This window comes from Talpa europaea (genome assembly GCF_964194135.1).
Source record: "Talpa europaea genome assembly, chromosome: 9".
NCBI classification, from domain to species: domain Eukaryota; kingdom Metazoa; phylum Chordata; class Mammalia; order Eulipotyphla; family Talpidae; genus Talpa; species Talpa europaea.
The window spans coordinates 16,830,628-16,857,490 of record NC_140076.1 but is presented as its reverse complement, the minus strand read 5'-3'; the positions used below and the strand labels follow the sequence as shown (position 1 = coordinate 16,857,490).

The following is a 26,863-nucleotide window of genomic DNA, read 5'->3' as shown; positions in this document are numbered from 1 at the left end:
GATAAATTAATTTTTACAAATTAGAAAATAGGTGAGATTGGTCAGTGCCGAGCCTCGTCTAGCTCCAAAGCCCCAGCCTTCACTTCCCACTCTGCTTCCCTTTAAGCAAAGTGTCCTGCTTTAAAAACAATGCTGGTGTCCCGGGCCGGGCCCTGCGCCGCGCAGGAGCAGCCCGTTTCACGCGCTTCTCGCGTGATTCCAGGCCGGCTCTGGAAGGCTAGGATTCCGATCCCCTTTCACAGAGAAGACCAAGCTCAGCGCGGCGCGCAGCGAGCTCAAGGTCACAGGCACTGAGACGTTCAGAAGCAGGTTTAATCCCCGAGCTCCTGCTCAAAATCGAAACCACCCCCGGTTCAAAGGACAAAAGCCGGCGCGCTCGCCCGGCCGGGACGGCCCGGACACTTCCGGGGGGAAGGGCGGAGGCAGCGGCCTGCGGAGGGCGGGGCGGGCCCCGCCGCGGCGAGCGCGAGAGGACGAGCCGGGGGGTGCGGCCGGCCCCGCCTGTCGATCATCGGGCCCCGCCTCGCGCCGGCGCGCCCCCGGACAAGCCCCGCCCACACCCCCGGCCTGGCGGGAAGCGAACGCGCGCTCCCTCCCGTTACCCTCCGCCTGAGGGGAGGGCGGGGGAGGCGGGAGGCGCGCGCTCGCGACCTACGTGCTCGCGTACGTCGCCGGGGTTCGGCTACGTCCGTCCCGCCGCCTGCCCGTTGCCGCCGCCGTCGCCGTCGCCGTCGCCGTCGCCGCCGCGCTCTCGCTTCGCCGGCCGCCGCCTAAGGGGGGCTGGGGCCGGGCCGAGCCGTCGCCGCAGCTGCCGGGATGCCGCGGGTGTACATTGGGCGCCTGAGCTACCAGGCCCGGGAGCGCGATGTGGAGCGCTTCTTTAAGGGCTACGGGAAGATCCTGGAGGTGGATCTGAAGAACGGGTGAGGAGGGCGAAAGAGGGGCCGGCCGGTGGGGAGAGGGTCTCGGCGGAGGGCGGGAGGCCGCGGGGACGGCGGAGGGGCGCCCGCCCGGCGCGGAGCGGCTGCCGGCCTGCTCCGGCTCCGCCATAGTCGCGGCGCCTCGGGGGCGCGGGTAGGCCCGGGCTCCCTCTGCGCCTGCGCGGGTGGGGGCAGTGGAGGGATAATGGGCGCGCGGGCGCGGCGCTGAGGGGGCTCGGGGGGAGGAACGCCCGAGTGGGACGGGGGCTCCCGGCGGGGGGGCGAGCTCCAGGGCGCCGGGGGAGCCTGGGTTTTCCCTTCCCAGGCCCTGGAAGTGAAGCCTGGCTCGTCTCCGGATAGAGACGGACCTTTCCCGCTCTGCAGACTGCTGGAAATAAACGGGATTTCCTGCTCCCTTTTCACCGCCTCCCAGTCTGGTGGATCAGACAGTCACTCCGCATCCTTCCCGGACAGGCGCGCAGGAGGGAGGCCCTGTTTTAACTTGCCATGTGCCGTAATATTTTGGGCGGGAGACTCCGCTTTGAGTTGTCTAGTGACAGTTTCGAAAGTATCGTCTTGGCGTGCTGAATGCTCCACCGCTCCCTCTGCGGGGGTGAAGTCTTTAACTCGTTACCTGTAAACTCCGTCCTGAGTTTCCGTGCTGTGGTTTCCGTTCTCCAGCTTGCCAGAAAAACGGGTCTGCTGTTGTAGAATGGGTGGGGGGAGGGCCTAGTGTCTGCGTTAACTGACTTGGGCGGACGGAGACGCACGACTCGAAATGTCTAATTACTGCCCCCTGGGTTTGGTTTGTTTCTTGTATTTCTGATGCACTTTGCAAAGCAGGGACCTCAAGGGCTACGAGTTTCAGGGAAAACTTGAGGAGTCAGGCCTGCAGAAGATTACAACCGGGAAAACTGAGAACCGGGAAATCAAAGACATGGCTATAAAAATTAAAGGCAGAGCATTTTAGGGCACGTGGTGCCCTAACTTGGGTGGGTGTTAGAGCAAGACTTGACTTAAATAAAGACCTATTTTGCAACAGGTCTGATGTGGCTAGTTTACTCCCCAGTGTAATACTAGCAAGTTGTGAAAGATCCCAAGTAGAACATTTGAGAGAAATTGGTAGCTGCCCTATAATACACACGGTCGGTTGGATTTAAAAGGTCATTTCAAATTGATCTTTAGGAAGTACTAAGGTAAATATCCTCAATAAAGTGTTCATTATGAATATTGATTTCTTTTAGAATAAAAAACTTAAGAAAGTATTCTTTTACACTTGCTTAAGGAAAGTGGGATGGGTTTTGTTGTTGGCTGCTCTACATATCATATATATGAGAAATCAAGCTAAAACTCCCAGTTTTCTCCAGAGCCCGCCTAAGTTGACAGGATAACTAGATTTTGTGGGGAAAGCATGGATTTTGAAGCCAATCAGGTCTGGATCATATCCTTTTTTCCCCCCACTAACTGTAGGCAAGTTACCAATCTGATTCTGTGTCCTTGTCCACGAGGAAAAGAAAGTGTTAGCTATAATCAAAGGAATTTGGCTGTTATCATTAGGAAACATCTTTAGCTTTTGTTTGGTAACATGGGGCATATTTTGGGTGAGGTCTGTTTTCTTAGGTTACTCAAGTGATAGCAGTAAATTAAGTTAGTGGAAAATAGGTTAATCGAACCAATGCTTTCATCACCCACCAACAAGATGCCTGCTAACTGTGCTAAATGAATTGGGGAGGAGACGGAAAAACAGTTCTGCTCTTGGGTAGATTATGTACAAGTACACTTCGAGTTAAGAAATGCTTGCTCTTCACACTCAAGTAGAACTTGGAATGGTTTATTTGAAATGATTTGTTTGAAATGGGCTTTGAAGAATGGATTGGCTAAAGCTTGAAATAAAGAAAAACTGAAAATAGTGTGAGTCATAACTGGTGGTGGGGAGGTGGTCTAATAAGGAACAATTTTGAGAAATAATAAACAACCTAGCATTGAGTCTCCTGAAGCATCTGGAAATTTAACATTAACCAGAAACAACAACTGATAAATTTTACACTAACCCTCCCAATCATGGATAAGAATTCAAAAGACTCTGAAAAAGAGTAATTGAGCAACCATGAAATGGTGAGATAAGAGGAAGAGCAGGTCCTTCCAGGATCCTAACTACCTGAGTCTGTTTTGGGGAATTTTTCACTCATAGTTCTGCTGTACTCTGATATGCATAGAATCTGTGATTGAAAATCAAGGCTGAAATGAAGAATAGGAAGTCATTTTTGGGATTTGAAATCAGAGATGATCACCAGTCACCAAATGGGCTTGCATCCTGGCAGCCTTCAGGAATCACTGTACGGGAATATTATTTCTGAGAAAAGGGTGAATGGTACAGCTGTGTTTCAAGCAAGAGTTGACTGGACTAGACGGCAAAAGTGGAGAGGCGTTTGAAAAGTAACGAATAGGTAGGTGGTACAAAAGGAAATGATGGTATAATTAGGAAGCATGCAAGAGCTTATAGTCCTGGAAACTAAGGAACTAAGGAAACTAAAGCTATCCCTGCTGAGAATCATTTTTGAACATGTGATCATGATTATAAGTAGTTGAAATGTACAAGCAAAATTTGGATGGATAGAGCTTTGAAGAATTGCTGAAAAATTCAAATATACCAGTAGATGTGTTATACTGGAAGGTTGCAGGTAGAGTTCAGGATTAAATAGACATGAAGGACTGATATAATAGAAAGTTGAAAAAATGAGGAAGTAGATAATGTTCTCTGAAAGAAATTCATTGTCTAAGAGAGGATTTTTGTGGCAGGATCCACTTGTGATTTGGAGAACAGGGGTATATGCAGTAGTACATTGCCTGCCATTTTATCATAGTAGGCAACCTTATGTGGACTGCCTTTGTTTTAAAGAGCTTCTAGAAACATGGTTCTGTTTAAAACTACACATGATACAGATCTCCCTGGACCACATAGACTGTTCCTTGTAGGGTCCCCTACATTCATATCTGCCACACTCTCTAACAAGTACCACTATGGGATCAGAGGTTAAGGAAGCCACTGTATTAGCACCTGTTCATAGCCTTCCAACTCTTTGGTGATTTTTGCTGCCTTTGATTTTTTGTGAATTCCGTGTGCTGCTTTAAATTAGGAAATCACTATTTATGTGAAATTAGGTTTTTTAATAGTCTTTCTCTTGCCACAAAATCTTGTGGTTTTAGGCATAGATCTTTATATCTCAATTTTTTCATATATAGTTCATGAATAGCACTTCTTACATTCTGAGATTATTTTACTTGCCTAGTGGCTGACCAGGTAAACCTCCAATTGATTGAGGTGGTTATTGTTTTGGGTTTTTGGTTAAAGGCATGAATTAAAACTCTCCAGGGGAGGTTTGGCTGTCAGTTTCATATTACAATGCAATTATGAAAAACCAGAATTTTCAGGGGACATTCTGGTCTATTTAATGAGAATTTCACAATATCTAAATGTTACCAGAAGTTTTTATTTTCACTCATGTTAAAAATAAAGATATTTTTATCTTAGGTTAAAAATTAAGATATTTTTATCTTAAGTAGTTGATTTTTTTTTTTTACTTTCGTTAAAACTCTTCAGTGAGTCAGGTCCTTATTCTGTTTGTTCCTGATCGATCACTGCCTGGCAGTGTTAGGACGTAGATACTGAGATGAATCTCTGCTAACCCCACAACCTATGCAGGGATTTTTCCCTCTTGACTGAATCCTTGGTGGAAGCTTGTTTTCCCTTATCTTTTAAAGGTGCAGTAAAGGAAATATAATTTGCTTAGTGTTCCAGGTTATTGGTTTCTGGTTAATTGAACTGCTAGTTTATCCTTAAAGCATGTGGGAGATTACCTTCAACCACCACCTAATGGCAAATGCATGCTGATCATTGCAATGATAATGTTATAAGTAGTAGATGAGGGAAATGATGGAGAAAAAGCAAACACTCTTCCTTAGGACCCACTCCCTTTTTTATTCCTGGGCAGTTTGCCCCCCCCCCCAAAAAAAAAAAAAGTCATTTTTTAACTGTCTTATTAAAACTTTCAGTTCTGAATTAATTTTATGATTACCTAAGAAGAGGTTGAAACAGTTTTGTTTAAAGGAGTGTTTGAACAGCTCTGTTTACACATAGTTAAAATTAAAGGCCCATTCTTAATTCTGAAAACATTTCAGAATACACATAATTTATTTCCACTTATAAAAAGTTTATGTCTGGGGCCTCCCCGGTGGCGCAGCGGTTGAGCGCTGGGTTGCGAAGCTGCCCGCTGCCTCTGCGGCGCCGGTTCGATCCCCGGCTGCTCCCCGGCCACCGGAGGAGGGTCCCACATGGCGCGCAGACCTCTCCTGCCGCCCGCTGCTCCCCTCAGCAGTGTACTTCGTCAGTCTGCCTGCTCTGCTCCCCGCTCTGGCTCTGGTGAGTTCTCTCACCCTCCCGTGCTTCTGACTGTACCCAGTGCTTGTATAAATAAATAAAATAAATCTTAAAAAAAAAAAATGCAAAAAAAAAAAAAAAAAGTTTATGTCTGTTGTAAATTTTTTAAGAACAGCAAAGGAAATATAATCCAGTGATGTCACTGTCTGCATTTTGAGACTTTGCATAGGCATACTCACTTCTTATTCCTTTCTCTCCCCCAGCCCCTCATTTTTAATAAGCTTGGAATCATACTGTACAATCTATTTTGTAATCTTCCTGTTTATATGTAACCTGATCCTTTTCCTTTGTCAACCTGATTGTTAATGCCTACATAATATTCCCAAATATAAATGCTGTTGGATGTACATTATTAAAACCATGTTGCAAGACCTTTAGATTTTCTTTGGTTTTTCACTGTTTTATGCCTATGTCCCACAGGTGAATGGCCCTTATATACACAGTTCCAGCTGTTAGCTTAGGGCAGATCCATGAAAGTGGACTTTTGGAATCAAAAGGATCTACTTCTTTTTTAAAGGCTTTTGCTGCCTATTGTTTCCATTACTCTCTATACGAGTTATTATTTACATTTTCACCTGCCATGTGTAAGAGTTCCTGTTTTTCCAACTCAGCTACCCTTTATTGGAATTTTTTAAATAGTATGTTTTTTTAATTGGAATATTAAAATTTTGTATGAGGAAGTTATCTTGTAGCCTTCAAGGTTCATCCAGTTAACCTATCATAATAAATTCAAGAACTTTCAAAAACATAACTTGACCAATTAAATAGATAAGACATTATCAAAAGCATAAAGTAGCATTAAGTATTGTTTTAACATAGGCAAGGTCTTATGACAATGTTATGTCCCATTTTTCCTACTTAATTTGTATCATTTACTTTTTCTATTACTTTTTTTTTTTTTTAAGGTTTATTTATGTATACAAGAGCTGGGGTACAGGCCAGAGATATGGGGCAGGGTGAGAGGATCCACCAGCAACTGAGTAGGAAACAGAACAGGCAGACTGACTGAAATACACTGCTGAGGGGAGCAGCGGGCAAGTCAGGAGAGGTCTGCTGCGCCATGTGGGTTTCTCCCTGGCCGGCCGGGGATCCGAACTCGTGCTGCAGAGGCTGCGAATTGCTTCATAGTGCAGTGCTTAACCCCTTGCACCACCAGGGAGGCCCTGTTACATTAATCTTTATCATAAACATCATTTTAATGGCTGCCTAAAAGCCATTGTATGAATATATCATGATTTACCCAATCATTCCTCCTAAATTGTATCTAAATTCTTGCTGTTCTATATGAATAATCCTGTGGTGGATATCATGTGCATAAAACTTTGTTTGCATTTCTGTCATTCCTTAGGACAAATTCTATGAAGTAAAATACATTGTCACAGCAAGAATGAACATTTGCAAGATGCTCAATGCATATAACAAAATAACTTTCCAGAAAAGCCGCACCAGTTACATTTGTACCAGCAGTGTATGGGTATGACGGCCTACCCAGCACTGAACATCCATATCATTTAAAATATTTGCTAATTCAACAGGTGAAATTGGTCTCGTATGTTTAGCCCATGAACTTTTTTCCTAAATGAGAAATAGGCCTATAGATTAAGTAGCATTCTGTATTTGTTTTATTAGTAAAACTATTGAGATTGTGACCAAGTTGGTTTGTACTGGAGTCTCTTGTTGAATTCAACCTACCCCTTCCCCAAATTTTATTAAGTATGTTACTTTTTCCCCCTAAGAGACAGGTAATTATTTTTTTCTGTCATTTTGAAAAATCAGCCCAGAGACAGTATCATACTGCAGTTTGGACTAATGTTAGTAGCATAAGCTACCCTGACAGAAGACTTCCACTCCTTGGTCCTAATTTCACAGTTTGTGGTAACAACGGTTATTTGGCCAAATTATTTTAAACCCCTATTCCTCAGTTTAGTATCTTGCATCTCCCATTCTCATGGAGATAAGATATGAGTAAAAGGAACATGAAAAGTATTTGTTCCTTCTTGAAAGATATAGGATATAGACTATGATAAAATGTGTTTGGGTTCCCATCATTTTGGGATGCTTCCAAAGTACCTAAATAAAAAATTTATGCTTTGTGCTGCTCAGGAGAAAGGTGCTCCAAGCACACAAGAAAATACTATTGTAGATGTATTTATAAATTTGTGAGCTAACACTGAAGTGTTAAAACTAGAAAATAATAACAGCATGTACTTGTGTGATTTATTTTTCAACTGAGTATTCGCCAAGTGTTGTCTCTAGTTTTGTACTGATGTAGAAACTGAGGCCTGGGGAGATTAAGTAACTGGTGTGAGGTTACAAAATATTACTGACAACTCTGGAAACTGAAGATCTATCTTCATAGATCCAGTAGAGCATGGGTGATGGCAGAGTGATGGCAGAGGCCTCTCTCATGCTATTTTCCTTCCAGATGGTTCATCCTGTCCTTTTGGGACTTGTCACCAAGGATGAGAAGGTAGTTCAGGCTCTACCGTCTGTTCAGTCTTTAGTCTCTCTGCAGAGACTTCCAAAAAGCTGACATGGTACCATCAAAAGTGAAGCAGCTGGTACTTTCTATAACACTGACCCTAGACAGAGACAGTTAGTGAGTTTAGTCTTTAGGCCACTCTTGGAGGAGCTGTCAGGTGGCATCAGCATTGTCATGGCTGGTTGGGGTAGGGTTTGTCTTGAGTAAATGCAGTAGATGATCTCTGCTCTAGTGTTACTGCTGGGACTGTCTGGTCTGAATCCTGTGCTGAATTTGCAGTCCTTATTTTGAGGAACTGTCCTCCATGACCCTTGCTATGTGTTAAGGTAGAAGTCTAGAGTTCTGTATGCTGCATATGACACCTGAAGAAGCACTTAAAAGGCACTGGATTATCCCCCCCACCACCAGGTCTTCCAGGTATATAGGTCTGGATGCCAGAACAAGGGAATAATCTATGAAGAGAAACCTCCAAGACTAGAGAAAGAAAGTGGGAATGACTTGAATTCAGCCCTCAGGAATACAAGAGGTGACCAGGAAGCTCAGGCACAGGAGTCAGGAATCACAGACCAGAAGCACTGACTTTGAAAGCTATTTCATGTGGATGCAATGAACCTATTATGCCATTAATGCTAAAAGAATTTGAAGAATTTGTTAAAATACTGGGTTAAATGACCAGTTTCAAGGGAAGGGCATTCCCCCCAGAAATAGCACAGGGAGTGGCATCTTTAACCAAAATAAAAATGAAAAGGATTAAGAAACTGCTTGCAGCCCAAGGACTGTCCGGTGGTTATGAGGGACATGGGAACAGCTAAGATGGTCCCAGAGGCATAACCTCTAAGAGACTTTAACAAGCCTATCACCCCACTCATAGCACTGTTTTAGAGAGGTAAGTATGAAACTGGTTTTGATAGTAGCTTTGTTGTGGAATCTGGCAGTGCTGCCTACTGAGTATAAACTTTTATTACCTTAAATACAAGTTACAAACACAGTAACTCTGTCTTATGTCCGAAGAGTTTTATTCCAAATTAGTAATATTTTTACCCCTTGAGCATTTTTTAAATTGTTAATTTGTGATTTAGTCTTCATGAACTTTATTAGTATGCTTTCTTGTGTAACCTTTTTATTTCCCCTTAGTACTGACAAGTGTCAAAAAATTAGAGTGGATGCAGGTGTGATTGTTTGCCCTCCCCACCCATCACCTTGTCAGGAAAGTAGCCATGTTGACATCAAGTGTCAAAGTAATGCTTTTAAGGCTGTTACAGTTGTGATAAGTGCACAAACTACTTGCAAGTGTGTTGCTTTTTGACAGTGGTCTCTTCTAGAGTAGATTACTTATCCTAATAAAAGTGAAATAGTTTAGCAGCCCTCCTTCATTTCTTAAACAGTTTTGGACAAATTGGCAGATAGGCCATAAAACAGTTACTAAGTAAAGCTAGTTTGAATTTGATACATATTCCTCTCTACTTCCTACTGTGCTGGAGGAATTTTGTTTTATTGCTTTGATTTTAGGATAATGATTATTTCTAGCCTATATTCTTCATCCCAATATGTGAATATTCCTTTAGAATGGGCTAGTATTTACTAAAAAATTAGTTGTCTTTTTCTATTTTCCTATACTGCTGTATTTTGATAGTTTATAGATTTGGTTCCGCTAGGTTAGGGAATATTAATAATTTGCTAGTGTCAGTACATATCCAAAGAGAGAAGGTATTCCCATGAAGTATTTCTCACAAGATGCTGATATTTGTGTGGGAATTTGTCCTCTTCAGCACATAATTTGATGAAACTGACTTTCCTAGCTCCTAGAACTTGTGCTTTCCCAACGTGTTGGCCTTTATGACCCACTTCTTCCCATTTATCTGTGGCAGTAGAACATGGTGAGAGTGATTTTAGGTTAGGGCCCGAGTTCGAAGCATTCCAGGTATATTGGGTAGCCTTGGCAAGTTAACTTCTCTAAGTTATCTACTGCTATTTATGTGATACCAGCAAGCTTACTCAGAATTATGAAAATTGTTACAAAAGAATTTGAAGAAGAAAAGATTCTTGCTGGGCAAGAGTAGTCGTGTTCATAGTAGTTTGGGATTAATTCAGATCTTAGATGCCTATCATCTGCAGACTGCTTTTCCTGTGCTGTTATAACCTTTGTAGACTTGGAAGTCTGTAAATCTTAGAGTGTTCTTTGATTTCTGGTTCATTTTCCCCACACCATCCATGTTTATTTTTTTGGTCCAGTCACCATTCCTTGTAAAACGAATTAAATGTGTTCTTAAATGCATACCATTGTCAGTATTCATTCACATCCACAGCCTGCTGGCCTACCACCTCTTTATCATCTCTATGCTGGTCTAATTTTGCTGAGCTTCATGACCAAAGACAGTTTCCAGGGGTTGATATGGGACCTCCAGAATGGGAATGCACAGAATAATCTTATTTTTCCTCTATTCTTCTAGTCTCTTATGTTCTGAACCCACACATGTTTTCGGAAGGACCAGATGGCTGGCAGTCTGTGGGAGCCAAAAGACAAGAGTGAAAGTAACCTGAGTAACCTCACACACCCCAAGCGTAGAGGTGCTTCACCCTGCCCTCAGCTCAGTCTCTCTGCTCTAGAGAGACTATCCCACTGTGTCAGAAACCTATAACACAGACTGGCTTGCCTGAAGTTAGGCTATCAAGGGGGAGCAGCAGCATTTTTGAATAAGAACTATGCTTAGGACAGTGGGGGGAGAAGAAGCATCTGCCATTATAAAGGCAGTGCCCCTTGTGGTTAAGAACCTGGGTTTTGGGGAGTCAGATGGATCTGGGTCCATATCTAGCTATACTACTTAACTCCTGGACAGAAAATTGCTTAGCCTCTCCAAGCCTCGGTTTTCTCATTTGTAAAATGCAAATAATAAAAGTAGTTGTGCTTTCTTCACATAGGAATATGAGGAAGGAATGAAATGTTATAAATTATTTACTGTGTGCCAGGCATTATGCTAAATATTAACCTTTTTTATTAAAGGGCTCATGATCAAGTGAGAAAATAAATGCAAAGAATAAAGAACAAGGCTTGAAAGGCCACCAAAAGGTTGTCACGTAAAACATAAAATCTAATTGCAGTGTTAGGCTAAAACAAGTGCGAAAATGGTTGGAGTCAGGCAAGTTTCTGAGAATTGAGGAAAGAGGTAATTTGCGAGTATTTGGAAGCAGATGTGATTGACCTTGTGTAATTAAGGCATTACAGGTTTAGAGAATCTACAAGAAAGAGTATTGTCATTGTAGACCTGAGCAAAAGAATGACATAGCAGTTGGCTTTCCCTGCTACCTGTAAAGAGACAAGTTGACTAAGTAAAAATAGAATTAAATAAACTGATAAAAACGGAAGAGACAGCCCTGTAATCCCAGTAGAATGAAAATGTATAAAACTAGGCAATGGACTGAATGTGCAACCAGAAAGGAAGTCCAAAGTGACTGCAAGGCTGTTGGTAGTGAGTTAGATGGTCAGGGGATCCAGAAGAGAGAAATCATGAGGTAGGTTTTCTTCTTTGAAGGTGGGGAAAGAGCAAATGCAGACTGAGCTGTGGCCAACGTTTACAGACCAGGAATCCACACTAGCTCTAATCAGAGAGCTCTTGGTGTGCAGGAACTGCCAGTTTGCCGCCGTGAAAAGAGCCCCAGACTGGGTACTGGTGAGCCCTGAAGTCGCACCCCAGCTCTGCCACTCAATGAGCACGGGTAAGTCATCCACCTCCGGGTGGCCTTGATGGCCCTCCCTCCTTGAGGCTAAAAAAACGGGAGGCCAAAATGCCCAGAGCAGCCTCCTTCCTATCTCAGGTTAGGAAAGGAACTCAGGAACCTACTTCATGCAGTAGGAGCTCCTAGTTGTGGGTTATAAACAGCCCTCTGACCGGGAAAATCAAATTGCAACCATAATCAGTGACCTAAAGCAGTGGATGTGACATTGGTAAATTCTGCAAGGAGGACCTAACCACTGCTTCCCTGGATTGTTGCAGGCCTTCGGAACTAGGAGCAGTCACACTGTTCTGCTCTCCAGCTTTTCTGAGTTGGCCTCAGTTGAGCACTAGAGTTTGTTGCAGAAGTGTCTTTCTGAGGTTTTCCAAGCGCTTTACGCACACAAGAATTACTGTTCTGTCACTGTCCTTTTTTCACCTCATATCACCAAGTAGCCTGACCAACACTGAGTGCTTTGAAAGAAAAGCTGTTTGATTCCCATTCACTGAATACCGTTTCTTTCAGGGTAGATTTAAGGGCTTTGCCCTTAAGTACCATGCTTACTGACCCTAGTTTGAGGGTTCAAGCCACCCCATGGGTTAATTTCAACAGATGAAAATTTTTCCTTGGCTACAGCAACATCCCTAATCCTGACCAGCCATGGAGAGGTTCGGTTCTTGCAAGGAAAATGAGTGAATGTGGGAATGGCTCACCACATTGGGAAATCAAACACATCCTGCTGATGGTTGGCTGAGGACTGTCATGTCCACATACAAAGAAAAGCATGTGGCACAGTTTTAGGACAAAGGTGAGCAGAGATCCACTGTGGAAAGGGGCATATTTTTCTTAGGCATGCCCCTCGGTAAGCAGTGTTGGTGGGTGACCGACTGCAGGCACACGCATGGAGGCTTGCTTTCCCCTGCTCCTTGTATCCATGCCCCATAAGACATCTGATATCCAGAACCCCCTCATCATACCCTGCCCACTTAGGTGTTGACCAGCATATCTCCAGAGCAAGTCATCCTCCTCATTTTTCAGACTGCACTTTTCTCCGGGCTCCTTGTTCAGAGAAGATGTTTGGAAAACAACTAAGCCATTCCAAAAGGGGTGAGATAAACTCCATGTCCTCTTCAGTAGGAAATACAGTGGTACTTGGGGTCATTGGTATAGGGTATCAGGGCCTGGGAAAGTCTATAGCAGTACAAGTTCAGAGATGGTAATTGTTCTTGAGTGAAAACATGTGATTAACACTCCTAAAATTGAAGTCCTGGAGCACCTTAGTTTAAAACACCTGGCATTCTAGCTTCTCAGCGTTGACTCATGGCCTGAGCAGCGCATCAGCAGCTGTTATGAGAGGACTGGAGCATTGGCAAGGGTGTGGGGGTGGACGACAGTGTAGAATGGCCGACAAAGTTCGGTGTGGCTTTTGCTTGTGGTGTCCAGGTACCTGTCTATACTTGACAAGAGTCATGGTGCCTGGTTTCTTCAGGGAGAAAATGACAGTAACTGCCCTTTCATCATTTTTTTTTTACTCAATTGCTTAGGCTAAAATGTGACCCAGAGGAAGAGTCTGGGAAAAGGACACATCAAGGAAAGGAGTTTTTCTTTTAATTGAGAACTATTACGTACCTAATAAGTAGTGCTTTTTGTTCTTTGAACTAGGCAGAGGCAAGAAAGATGAAAAGATACAACATCTGGAGTCAAACAAGGGGTGGATTTTTGTTACAGGGTCATGTTAATCTATCTTAAGAGTCATTCTCCTGAACTCTTTTATCTTCATTTTCATACTAGAATTATTGAAAGATGCTCTTTGTTTTTAAAAGAGCAGAGGAGAAAGTGTCTGCAGGTTGAATTAAGGAATGTGTCTATTAGCTAGTGTTTATGAGGCTCATTCATAGATCCCACCAGCGATATGTAAATATGTGTCAAAAAGTAGGTGTGTATGGGGTGTGTGTGTGTGTGTGTACTTCTTCTGTCCCCCCCCCCCTTACTTTGACAGGGTCCCAAAGGAGAGTACTTTTGAGAGAGAGGAGATTAGTTTCATGTTATTTGCTACAAGGGACAAAGGGACGTTTGGTGGATTAACAAAGATTTCCTGATGTTAGTTACCAGGGAAAGCTTTACTTTGTTGAAGGCCCTAAAATTTACTTCAGAGACAGCTGAAATGTTGAAATAAAACTAAAATTGGCACCCATACAGTAGTTTGGAGCTATTTTAGGTGATAAAAATTAAATTTATCCTGTCCATCTGTCACTGTTATCTATCTCTGGTGTTATGTTGATTTTAATTATTCCTTCTTTAAGCCAGAGGACATTTACCTATCATACTTTTGATGTTAAGAGAAAACTTAGAGCTGCGTAGTATATCCTGACATAGTATAGTAGTTAGCACGACCTCATTTCATGAGTAAACTAAACCCAGAGAAATACAATAATTTAAATGTGTGTTTCCAAGCTGGTTTAATAGCAGAACTAGGACTAGAACCCAGGCCGCTTTATGCTGCTCCAGTCTTAATAGGAGTTTGAGCTCTGGCATCATACCACAGGTGTTGGATGCCAGCTCTGCTGTTTTATGCAAGTTACCATTGTGTGCCTCAGTTTCCTCTTCTGTAAAACAGGAATAATAGTGCCTGGCTCTTGAGTATTGTTAATATTAAATAAGATAACATTGTCTAGTATATAGAGATTACTTAAGTAACATTTTGTTGTTATCTAGTCTTGTCCTATTAGAGAACTCATTCACTCTACTTACTGAATGAAATGTCGTTCTTTCAGTACTGCTGATCTAAACCAAGAGTAATGTGAACTGATCTGGTCTTTGCTTTGCTCTCAGAACAGGAACTCCTAGCAGGTTTGTTTTGTTATGCAGGAGAATTTTAATTTTCCAAACCCTCCCAGCATGTCAATGACAGCAGTGGCAGTCAGGTGCCTGATTCAGTCCTTGGGCAGGACTTTGACATTAAAAATTTCCGAATAGATTTTGTGGCTTTTCACAGAGTAGTAACCAAAATCTTTCTGTGAAGTAAATTTGATCTGTTTCAATAAGGGACTTGGATATCAAAAAAGTGACAATAAGTGACCTCCTTGTTGGGACTTATATATATATATATATATATATATATATATATTTTTTTTTTTTTTTAAGAGCAGGTTTATTAGGGAAAGTAGCAGAACAGTAAAGGACACTTGCATAGACACAAGTGGGCAGAAAGAGCTGCCCCAAAAGGGGCAGCTTTAATGAGAGAAGCCTGCATGGTTGAAAACAAGCGGCCCTGAGGAAAGCTGCTTCTGCTGAGGGGGATCAGCGAGGAGAAGTCCGGCCTGGTACAGGTCACGGGCAGGCAGGAAGGCTGCTGCCCTGCAGAGGGGGAGAGTTGGTGAAAAGAAACACCTGCATAGTCACAGATGGGCAGAAAGTCTGCTCTTGTTGGGACTTTTTAGAAGTAAATATTAAGAACTAAAGGAACCATTTTCCTCTAAAAACATACTGGTTCTTACAACTCAGGGTCGGGTTTTATTGGCAAGGTGAGCTGTGCTTCAGCCTCAGCTACAAAGAAAGTTTCCATCTGTCTGAGCATTAATTTTGGTTCTAAATAATTGTGCCTCCACTTAATAGATTGTCATTACTTTCCCGCAAAGGTCAGAGTGAGTTCTCCTTATAAGCCTTGGAAAAGAATGAACGTGCAGAGCCCTAAATTGCAGAATTAAGGGTCCTGTGTTCTCGGGCCCCCTGAATAGTTGTAGATTCTTGTTATTTTGAGGAAAACTATTAGGCTATTCCTGTGATGTATTTAAGAGTCAGAGTTGTCCGTCTGGTATCACACTAGATGAGTTAGGGTCCTAAATGGTGCCAGGCCAGTGTCTAGCTCGGGAAAGTGGAGGCCACTTCATCAGGAGTGTTTCTCTCATCTGCCTACTTGGCATCAGGCTCTCATATGCCAAGGGCAGCAGTGCTGTACACCAGACCAGCGGTCAGTGTAGACAACTAAACTAAGGCACTTTTTTGGTATTTTATAATCTATTTAAAAATAAGTCAAAATATAAAGCAGATTTACTTTTTTCATTTCATTTGTAAGTAGGATAGTATCGCTTTCCTGATGACCAACTCTACTTAGGAAAGCAAAAAGGTACTACTGTATATTATCTGCTACAGACTTTTTAGTGATAGTAAAACACTTTTTAACATACTAAATCAGTGATCTTGATCTTGATTTTTTAACAGAAATTCAAGCCTATGGAGGTATGAGACCATGTTAAAGACTTGATATAGCCCATAAATTGAGTCAGGTATTTTCTGAATTGTGTTACTGCAAAACATTTTACATTAAACAATGGGTGTGTCTGTTACCTTTTTTAATGGAGTTAAGATTCAGTGATTCTTAAAGTTTGAGTGGACATTTCAGCATAAAGAGCTCTTGAGACTTGTTAACTGCACATTGTCACCTGAAAGACTCTTGTTTGAGAGGAACTCTTTAGTGAGGGAAGACTTCCACGTGCCTGAGTTCTCTCAGGTGGCATGTTGCTGAGTACAGCGTTAGATGCTAGAGAAGCTGGAATAATATTTTTTGTCAGGCTGAATGAACTTCTGGCAAGTCATGTACCTGTTTTTAGTTACAGTATATTTTAAACACAGAGGAGCACTATGCCTTGGTGTGGGCATTTGCCTCTGTATGCAGCATCGTGCTCGTTACTTTCTTCAAAACTAGACTTTCACAGCCATGTTATACCAAACTATATATTTATTGATAACAACTGATAAGGATGTTTGTTTAACTTTGCTTATAATTATCTTAAACATTTTGCACTTTAGTTTTTGTAAGTTATATTCTTTTAGCACGCATTAATAGGATTTGGGGGTGGGGGTTATTTTTTTCAGATACTCAAAATCACCAGACCTCTTTGCTGGGAAATTCCTGGCTGTACTATGTAAAGAAATTTGCACAGTTATTATAGAGATTTTAGAGAATTCCAAGTCTTTTTAAAACTTCATGGAGATGAATTTGGAATATCACGGGCTAATGAATAGCTCCAGGTTTGTTTGTTTGTTTTTTCACTGATTATTTCTAGAACAGTTTATTCAGTTGCAAGTAATAAGTTAAAGGAACAGGAACATTACAAAATTTTTTTTTTCATGGAGCAGATTTAAGGCATGTTATTCCAAACCTGATTTAACAGTTAAGACACAAGGCCTGAATGTTGAGCTAATCGCTAAGACATCACTTCGAAGCTAAGCTAAGAAAGATAAGTTGGTACATGATTTGAAAGGGCAAATATTCTATCTTGTGTAGGTCTTTGCAAGTGCCACCAACTATATACATGGGGAACAAAAGAAGTGGTTTCTGTATACTTAGCCAGCTTCTTACTAGAAAAACAGGAGTCTATCTTGAGAAGTCTCCCTATCCTCTTACAGTGCCTGTTGGCAAAAGCAAAGCAGTTTCAACTAAAGGGAAGAGAAACTGATCCTTAGTTTGCAAAACCCACCTAACCTTTGCTAAGCATGAATCTCCTTGCTTTCTCTTTAATGTTGGTACAGCTGGGTGGCAAAATGATGCCAATCATGTTTTGTTTGCTTTCTTCTAGGTATGGTTTTGTGGAGTTTGATGATCTGCGTGATGCAGATGATGCTGTTTATGAACTGAACGGCAAAGACCTTTGTGGTGAGCGAGTAATTGTTGAGCATGCCCGCGGCCCACGGCGAGATGGCAGTTACGGTTCTGGACGCAGTAAGCATTTCAAGGACATTTGTATCAGTGATATGCCTTTGTTATTAAATGTTAATTTTTAAGTAATTGATTAATGTTACATTGAAATGTATTGATATTTAAGCCATTTGTTTTATAACTTATGTGTATTTTTAAATGTAAAATTGCAAATAAACATTTTTGATAATGTTTAATTTTAAATTAATGACATAAATTTCTTGTTTTAATATTTTATAAATATGTTTAATGATGTGTGTTTGTGTTGTTTTTTTTTTCTCTGTAATGCAATTGTTTAACATAGATTTAACAAAGACCTCAATGTTTTAATTAAAAGAATCCTTTGAGGCTAAGATGACTGCCTGTTCCATTTGCTGACCTTGGGTTACCTTTCCATGCGTGGCTCTTTGAACCATTGTGGCCCTTGGCTGACCAAAAACAGGAAGCCATGTGACGACCGCAACCTTTCCCCATTAGACCTGGGTGGTGAGGATCCCAAGGGTTAGACACAGATGAGATTAAACTGAAATAGGTGCCTGAAAATCTTTTTTTCATATAAAATATTCACAAAAAAACTTTAATCACTGTGAGTAATAACAGTAACTGATTTAGTAATCTGGTTACTTATTTCTAAATTGTTAATAGTTTTTAATTTATGCATGTTAATTTTAAATATAAATATTACTGAACATGTTTACAACTTTGTAAATTAAATTTTTATGTTAAGCTGATTGTTTTTTTTAAATCTAGTTAGAATTGAGGGTGGGGCTAGAATTTAAATATATTTGATATTGTTTGGGGTGGGGGTAAATTATATATTTAAGGGGAATATGTAGTATATTATTGGTTTGCTTTTCCTCCACTGAAGTAATCTTATTTGAACCTTCCAAAGGTGGATATGGTTATAGAAGAAGTGGCCGAGATAAATATGGCCCTCCCACCCGCACAGAATACAGACTTATTGTGGAGAATTTGTCAAGTCGGTGCAGCTGGCAAGACCTAAAGGTTGGTGCCCTATTAACCTCTGGGATAAGAATGGGCAGGAGTTAAGGTTGGGAAAGAGAGACATTTATGCAAGCCCAGGCACACAAAGAATGTTAATGGAGTTAGATGTTTGAAAACTTTCCCAAAGCAGTTGGAAATTCTCCAGCTAAAGTTTCCATGGGAGTACAGAAGACATCAGAATCTCACTGCCGTATGTATGGGACCATCACTCTGTGAACAGCCTATATTATGTGAAATTTTCCTGCGTAGAGAGTATAAGAGAGATGCCAGTCTAATTCCTTACCCATAAAAGAAAGTTAACAACCACCAGTTTTTCCTACAATGTTAGTTGTAACACACAAGTTTGTATCAGCTTCCAGGACAGTTCTTCATTGGTGAAAATCACTATCTGACCCATGTTTCTTTCCTAAGAACTTGGAATATTTGTCCTGAAAGAGTTTGTTATGCAGGCCCCTTATGTTTATAGCAGCACTGTTTACAATAGCTAAGCTATGGAAACAACTCAAATGCCCAAAAATAGATGGCTAGATCAAGAAGATGTGGTACATATACACAATGGAGTATTACTCAGCAATCAAAAAAGATAAACTTATGCCATTTGCAGCAACATGGATGGAGCTGGAAGGGATCATGCTCAGTGAAATAAGCCAGAAAGAAAAAGAAAAATGCCGGATGGTCTCACTCATAGCAGGAATTTAGAAAACCTAAATAAGGGACCAGGAAAAAAAGACTAATTATAATAAAGTAAAAATCAAAATCAACAAGCAACTATAAACCAGAGACACACTACTGGGGGGTGGGGGTGGGGAGAGGAGGGAGTAGGGTAAAAATAAGGGGGATGGGAATTATATGGGGAATATAACCAAGATGAAAATGCATACATTGTGCAAAAAAATGAAAAATGATGTAAAAATGTATAAAATTAAAATTTAAAAAGAAATACGGGCCCAGTGCTGTACCTGCCATCCTGTACCTATCCCAGCGTGTTTTTTGAGATGGTGTTGGTTTCTAACCTCAGTAGAGAAGAGAGCCTTATGGAGTAGAATCTTTTTTTTTTTTTTTTTAAAGATTTATTTATGCATACAAGAACTGGGGTATAGGCCAGAGATGTGGGGGGTGAGAGGATTCACCAGAGACAGAGTGCGGATCAGAACAAGCAGATTGACCGAAGTACACTGCTGAGGGGAGCAGCAGGCGAGACAGAGGTCTGCTGCGCCATATGGGTTGCTCCCTGGCTGGGGATCGAACTTGTGTTGCAGTGGCAGCGGACAGCTTCATAAGTTGCATCTTAACCCCTTGCGCCACCAGGGAGGCCCATGGAGTGGAATCTTAACTTGGATGACTTAGGAAGACAAATATAAAGGGAAATTCAGAGTTATCCAACTCCCTTCTTATTTTTTCCTTTTTTTAAATTTGTTTATGTTGACAGCCTTCAGGCCACAAGGATGAGATCCAGAAAGGTTAATTCACATAGTCGTCTCAGCAGAAGAGCTGGGACCAGGATTCCTGACCTCCTTTTTGGTTTTTTTCTAGTACATTGTGCTGATTGTCATTACTGTAGCAGTTTACCAAGTGTCTGCTGCCAAGGTTGCCTTTACTGAAAGAATTACTGTAATATTCTGAGAGGTTCAAAGGGAGCCAATCCAGCATCCTCAATTGGTTTTGCACGTCTGTACCTCTCTTCCACTCATAGGAGTGTAGGAGAGCAGACTTCCTAGTGAGCAGGGCAGCCTTAAGAATGGGCTCTAGAGCCAGCCTGTCTGAACTGAATACAGTTCTGGCACTATGAGTATTTTACTTAAGTAGTTGCTTTTTTGTTATGGTTAATTCCTCAACTATAAAGTGTTCATCTCAAGGGTGAAAATTAAATGCATTTTTATCTAAAAATCCTAGAACAGCTCCTGCCACAATATATACTAGCTACTAATCAAAGAAATGTGGAAATAACACAAATTTAATAAATATTGTTAGTTTTTTTAAAAAAATTTTCAAGATTTATTTATTTATGCATACCAGGTTGAGGGTACAGGCCAAAGGTGGGGGATTGAGAGGATTCACCAGAGACAGTAGGGAACAGAATAGGTAGATCGACTAAAATACACTGCTGAGGGGAGCAGCAGGCGATACAGGAGAGGTTTGCTGGCCAGGGATGGGACTCATCCTGCAGTGGCTGCAGAGAGCTTCCCAGTGCTGCGACTTAACCCCTTGTGCCACCAGGGAGACCCAAGAAGGAAATATTTAAGGGCTACCTTCATTCAAGAAAAGCTTAGTATTTCTTCCTAAATAATGGAAAAGCTGGGCCTCCCTGGTGGCTCAAGGGGTTAAGCACCACACTATGAAGCAGTCCACAGCCTCTGCAGCATGAGTTCGATCCCCGGCTGACCAGGGAGCAACCCACATGGTGCGGCAGACCTCTCCTGTCTTGCCAGTTGCTCCTCTCAGCAGTGTATTTCAGTCATTCTACCTGTTCTGTTCCCCACTCTGTCTCTGGTGAATCCTCTCACCCCCCACATCTCTGGCCTGTACCCCAGCTCTTGTATGCATAAATAAAAAAATCTTAAAAAAGAATGGAAAAGCTTCCTTTGTGATGATTGCATTAGTTGTTTCAGCAAAAAATGTGTCTTGACCCATTTGGGGATTTTTTTTTTTCCCTTTAGGATTATATGCGTCAGGCGGGAGAAGTGACCTATGCAGATGCTCACAAAGGACGCAAAAATGAAGGGGTGATTGAATTTGTGTCTTATTCTGACATGAAAAGAGCTTTGGAAAAGTTGGATGGAACTGAAGTCAATGGCAGAAAAATCAGATTAGTGGAAGACAAACCTGGTTCTCGACGACGCCGGTCCTACTCCAGGAGCCGGAGTCATTCAAGGTACTGTTGATGTCTTTGTGTGTTGGAGCTCATTGAAAATGCATTAATGAGCTTATAGATGACCCATTTCATTCTCTTACTGAAGTCTCAGTAGCATAGTTCCCTTTGTTTCAGTAATTCAGAACTTCATGCTGACATTTGTAAAACTTCAATTCATGTCATGAGTACAAATAGATGTCTTTCATTTAAGGTATGTATTAGTGACCTTTTATAGCGCTTCTTGGCTCCCCCAGATTATATATCCTCAGTGGGGAGGCAAACATGGTCACTGTCCCGTGGTTATTCTCCCAGAGAGCCCAGCTACTCAGTAGTGGAGACTTTGTCTTGTTCCACAGCTGCCCATAAGTGTGGTTTGTGCCCTCATGAAACTCAGCCTAGTGGAGAAGACAGGAACTAAGACAGTAATTACGATTGTGATGAGTATGTCACAGGAAATGTACACAGCACAACTAGTCTGGAGAACTGACACTGTCCTAAGAGTATGTTAAGAAAAAAAAAAAGCTGAGTCCCCAAAGGGTGAGTTGGATATGATGGTGGGCAGATAGAGGGGCCAGTGCCTCTCTAGCTAAGAAAGCAGTGATTTTTGAAGGGCTGGGTGCAGAGGGAAGCAAGAGAGTGGCCTGAAGTAAAGTGGTGACGGACCCAATCCTGCTGACCCCCAGGCAGGTTAAACTTAAGAGCAGTGGAAAGTCATTAAAGATTTTCAAGCTTTTGGGGCCTCCCCGGTGGCGCAGCGGTTGAGCGCTAGGTTGCGAAGCTACCCACAGCCTCTGCAGCGCCGGTTCGATCTCCGGCTGCTCCCCGGCCACTGGAGGAGGGTCCCACATAGTGCGCAGACCTCTCCTGCCACGCACTGCTCCCCTCAGCAGTGTACTTCAGTCCTTCTGCCTGCTCTGCTCCCCGCTCTGGCTCTAGTAAATTCTCTCACCCTCCCGCGCTTCTGACTGTACCCAGTGCTTGTATAAATAAATAAATAAATCTTTTTAAAAAAAGATTTTCAAGCTTTTCAGGCTTTGTATTTTTAACCTGTTACAAAACCTTTTTTTTTTTTTTTTTAAGACTTATTTATTTATGCATACAAGAGCTGGGGTACAGGCCAGAGATGCAAGGGGTGAGAGGATTCACCAGAGACAGAGTGGGGAACAGAACAGGCAGACTGACCAAAACACACTGCTGAGGGGAGCAGGGCGAGATAGGAGAGATCTGCTTGGCCATGTGGGTTGCTCCCTGGCCAGCCGGGGATCGAACTCATGCCATAGAGGCTACAGATTGCCTAATAGTGCTGTGCTTAACCCCCTGCGCCACCAGGGAGGCCCAATATAAAACATTTTAAATGCATAAAACAAAATATATTGTAGTCAACTCTGGATCCCTTATATCTATCACCCACCAGCTTTAGTCATTTTTATTTTGCCAGCCTTGTTTCATTACTTAATCCTGCTGTATTGGGGTTTTTTTGTTTGTTTTGTTTTTGTTTTCTCTCGGTGCAAGATTTTGATTTGGGAGATGATCCCAGAAAGCATAATGAGGGGGTGGGAAGGAAACCAGTAAAGACTGCATTGATGAGAGAGTTACTGCTGTGGGCAGCTCCCTCCTGTTGCATTGTTTTAAGGCAAGACTAGATATCCTGTCACTCCACCTGCAGCACTGCAGTGTACATCTGACTTTTACAATAAAATCACCAGGCCATTGTCACAGCTAGCAAATTTGTGTCCAGGTTTCCCTCAGTTGTCTCAAATATGTTTGTTTGTTTTCAGATATGTATTTTTGTAGTTGCTTTGTTCATATTAGGATCCGACCTAGGTTTAAACATTGTAATTGTATGATATGGCTCTTAATTTTACTCACTCCTTGACCCTCTTTAATTTCCAGGCATTGAGCTGAAGAAAAAGGGTTATCTCCTTTAAAGATTTTCTCATAGTTGAATCCACTCTGTTACCCTGAAATGTAATTTTTATAGTAAATGAAAGTAGGAGTTTGATATCTTTATTTAGCAACTTTCAGAATATTAAATGTGCCCTAGTAGTATCCAAAGGAGGTGATAAGGGTGGTTGTTTAGTGTCATCCTGAATGAATTCTTGAATGTTTATATTTTCAATGTTTCATCTGTTACACTCACAATTTTTTATGTTCAAATTATATCTTTAGTCATCGGGAGCTCTTCAAATTGACTCCTGTGTCTTTGGTATCTTTTTGTTTTGTTGGAGTTTTACCTGAATGCACTTTACTATATATTTCTCCAAACTTTTTACTACAATAATTTGCAAATACCAAAGTTAAAAGAATAGCTTATGAAGCACAGTAGACCCCATTCTAACTTAAGTTTCTTCACCGTGCCACCTCCTCATCCCATTTATAAACACATCCTATACATTTATTTTGCTGTAGCTTTTGAAGATAAATTGTGCAATTTATGGCATTTCATCCCCTAGATACTTCAGCATGTGCCTCCAAGAATGAGGATAAGCATAATCCGTATTTATTTTCTAACCTCAGAATATTAACAAGCGACTCCATAGAGTCAGCTAATGGTCAGGCGATATTCAGATTTCCCTAGTTTGTTCCTTGGATGTCTTTGTAGCCAGGTGCCACCTTTCTTCCTGACCTGGATCCAGCCTGGGCATGCACTGCAAGGTCTCTTCCATCTAGAGCAGTCCTCCTAGCTTCTCTCCTCCCCATCCCCAGTCTACCTAGTTGTTTTTTAATACTTCCCCACATGCTGAATTTATCTGTTTCTTCTTGGTATCATTAGACTTGTATTTTATCCCCTGAACTACTTGTAGACTTGTGTGATTGAGATACAGGTTAAACTTTTTTTTTCGAGTGTCTTTTCATAGGTAATGGTGCCCAGGAGTCTTTGAAAATTTTTCTCTTTCTGTCAGGATGTTTGGGCCTTTCTTGTGCATTTCTTATCCTACTCCTGGGATCAGTCACTTTCTTCAAGGAGCCCTGGTTGCTTTTGGTGACATTGACAGTTGGAATCCACATTCTTGGCTTTTTAAAGTTTCTTTAAAGCTTGGAGTGTGCCTGTTTAAAATGACTCTGGGGTCGTAGTGAGTGATGAGGTAGGCAGAGGGCCAAGCGTGTTCGTGAAGGTTAAGTCGGAGGCTGTTTGCCTGGCATGGGGGGCTGGGGGAGATGGTGGAACTTGCTCAGGCAGTGGCAGAGGGGGAGAGACCGAAGAGACAGCATCAGCACTATATAAGACGATGAGGCAGAGAGTCGTCGAACAAGGCTCTGGCTTCTGGTGTGAGGAAGTGGGTAAATAATACAGGCATCAGTGAAATTAAGTAAGGAACTTTAAAAGAGAGCAGGTCTGGTGGGAGTGGGGAGAACAGATTGTGGGTTTGAGGTTGGAAATGTTGAGTTTGAAGTAAGACATCCAGGTGGAGTGTTTATAGTTAACGGGATCTATGGGCCTTGAGCACAGACGAACGTTCTCTTTCAGCTTTGCCTGGGCACAGCTAAGTTCTGTACATATTTTTTGATTGAAATGGTAACTATTTAGCTAGCTTTTTGTCAGCAAATTTTATGGAAGTATTTTCTCCTCCTAGATCTCGTTCCAGAAGCAGACATTCTCGTAAGAGCAGAAGCCGAAGTGGCAGTAGCAAGAGCAGCCATTCGAAGAGTCGCTCCCGATCCAGGTAGGTCTTACGTAGGTGCTGAAGTTCATCAGGGCACGTCTGGACCCTTTCCCACTTTGTGTGCATCATGTTGCTAAATCTCCTCATCCTGGTTTTTCGAGTTCTGGATTTGAATTGGGGGGGATCCTGAAAGCAATCGTTGGCCGGTGCAAGTCATGCATTCTTTTGTGGGGCATAGCTGTCCACATCACCCTGTGGGCTTGTCATCTCGTAATTAGCCTGAAGCCTGCGGCCCCACGTGACTGCAACGTCCCTGTGTCTCCTCAGGTCAGTTTCCCATTCCCGGAGCAAGAGCCGCAGCCGCAGCCAGAGCCGCAGCCGGAGCAAGAAGGAAAAAAGCAGGAGCCCCAGCAAGGACAAGAGCCGCAGCCGTAGCCGCAGCGCAGACAAGCGCCGCAGCAAGAGCAAAGACCAGGCTGAGGAGAAGGTCCAGAACAGCGACAACACTGGGAAATCCAAGAGCCGGAGTCCTAGTCGGCATAAAAGCAAGAGTAAAAGTAGAAGCAGGAGTCAAGAGAGGAGAGTGGAGGCAGAGAAGCGGGGGAGTGTGAGCAGGAGCAGGAGCAAAGAGAAGAGCCGGAGTCAAGAGAAGAACCTCCACAAGAGCCGGAGCCGGAGCAAAGGAGGCAGCAGGAGCCGGAGCAGGAGTCGAAGCAAAAGCAGGGACAAGAGGAAGGGGAGGAAACGAAGCCGGGAGGAGAGCCGCAGCCGTAGCCGCAGCCACAGCCGTAGCCGCAGCCGCAGTCACAGCAAGAGCGAGAGGAGCAGAAAACGAAGCAGCAAGCGAGACAGCAAGTCCGGCAGCAGCAGCAAGAAGAAGAAGAAGGAAGACACTGACCGTTCCCAGTCCAGATCGAGGTCCCGCTCAGGCTCAAAGGAGCGGGAACACGCCAAGTCTGAGTCCGGCCAAAGGGAAGGCCGCGCAGAGAGTGCAGATGCTGGCACCAATCAGGAGGCCCGGTCCAGGTCGAGGTCCAATTCCAAATCCAAACCAAACCCTCCATCAGAATCACGCTCCAGGTCAAAGTCTGCTTCAAAAACCCGATCTCGGTCCAAGTCTAGATCCAGGTCGGCGTCCAGATCACCCTCTCAGTCTAGATCCAGGTCCCACTCAAGGTCCTAACTGGCTACGAGCACAGCTGGAACTACCCGAGAAGTCTTTTGTACATGTTTGGTAGCCGTAGCACAAGTGATTGAAGTAGAACATGTCACTGCTGTACATTTTTAACTCCCCTAATGGTGTGTCCACAATTGTTAAATCTAAGTGCTTCCTCTTCGTAAAGCCTCCTGGCGCCAGGCCTTCCTGCTCAACTGAAAACAGTCTTCTCTTTGAAAAACCCCCTTTACTCATGGCCCACAGTAGAATATCCAAAACGCCTTGGCTTTCAGGCCTGGCCTTTCCTACAGGGAGCGCAGTTCCTGGACGGCACTAAGGCTGGAATGATGACATAGGTAGGTATGGTGAGTTCGACCATTTTTGCCCTTGAATTGACGCCCTTTGATGTATGCCATTTAGTGAAAGTGCTAAGTCTTAAGTTTCCTACCACTTTTGTTCCATATTTTTGGACTTAACAAAGTTGTGAATAGCACAGTCGAGGAAAATCGATACCTGCAGTAACCCATAGGAAATAAACTCTAGAGTTCCATATTCTGGTATTGTGATTATATTGTTTTATATTAAAAAGAAAAGAAAAAAGAATTTTTTTTAATTTTATTTTTCCCCGTCTTGCAAAGTATAGTGACCCCTGTTTCCATTAAATTTGAATAAAGACTATTTTTGCTTGACAAAATTTCATGGTGCTTGAATGGAAGTTGCATTTCCTGATAGAGCTCAGCAGCCTCTCTCAGCATGAAAAGTTCAGTGTGTGATGGCTGTTTGGTTTGTTGGGCTCACCGTGGGTAGAGTGCCAACATTTCCTAAAGAGTTTTTCACAACTAACAGAATAAAGGCACGTTTTCCAGAAATTGGCAAATTGATGAGAACTGAATCAGTTTGGGAACTCAGACTATCAACAGATGAGTGTTTCACGAACATAGAGTTCTGTGCTGTTTGAATTGCTTGCATGAGTCTGCAGTAGTTACCTTAGAGTTTG

General features: G+C 42.5%; 1 protein-coding gene across 1 annotated transcript; it reads left to right on the top strand.

The window, feature by feature from the left end:
* Positions 1–816: 816 nt before the first annotated feature.
* SRSF4 (serine and arginine rich splicing factor 4) lies at positions 817–25,893 on the top strand (the record flags this gene model as incomplete). The annotated part of the gene is given in 8 exon segments (XM_084242733.1): positions 817–923; positions 12,188–12,296; positions 12,298–12,359; positions 17,131–17,273; positions 18,142–18,254; positions 20,912–21,126; positions 24,681–24,770; positions 25,038–25,893. Coding segments are annotated over 8 exon segments (1,695 nt in total).
* Between the last annotated feature and the right edge of the window lie 970 nt (positions 25,894–26,863).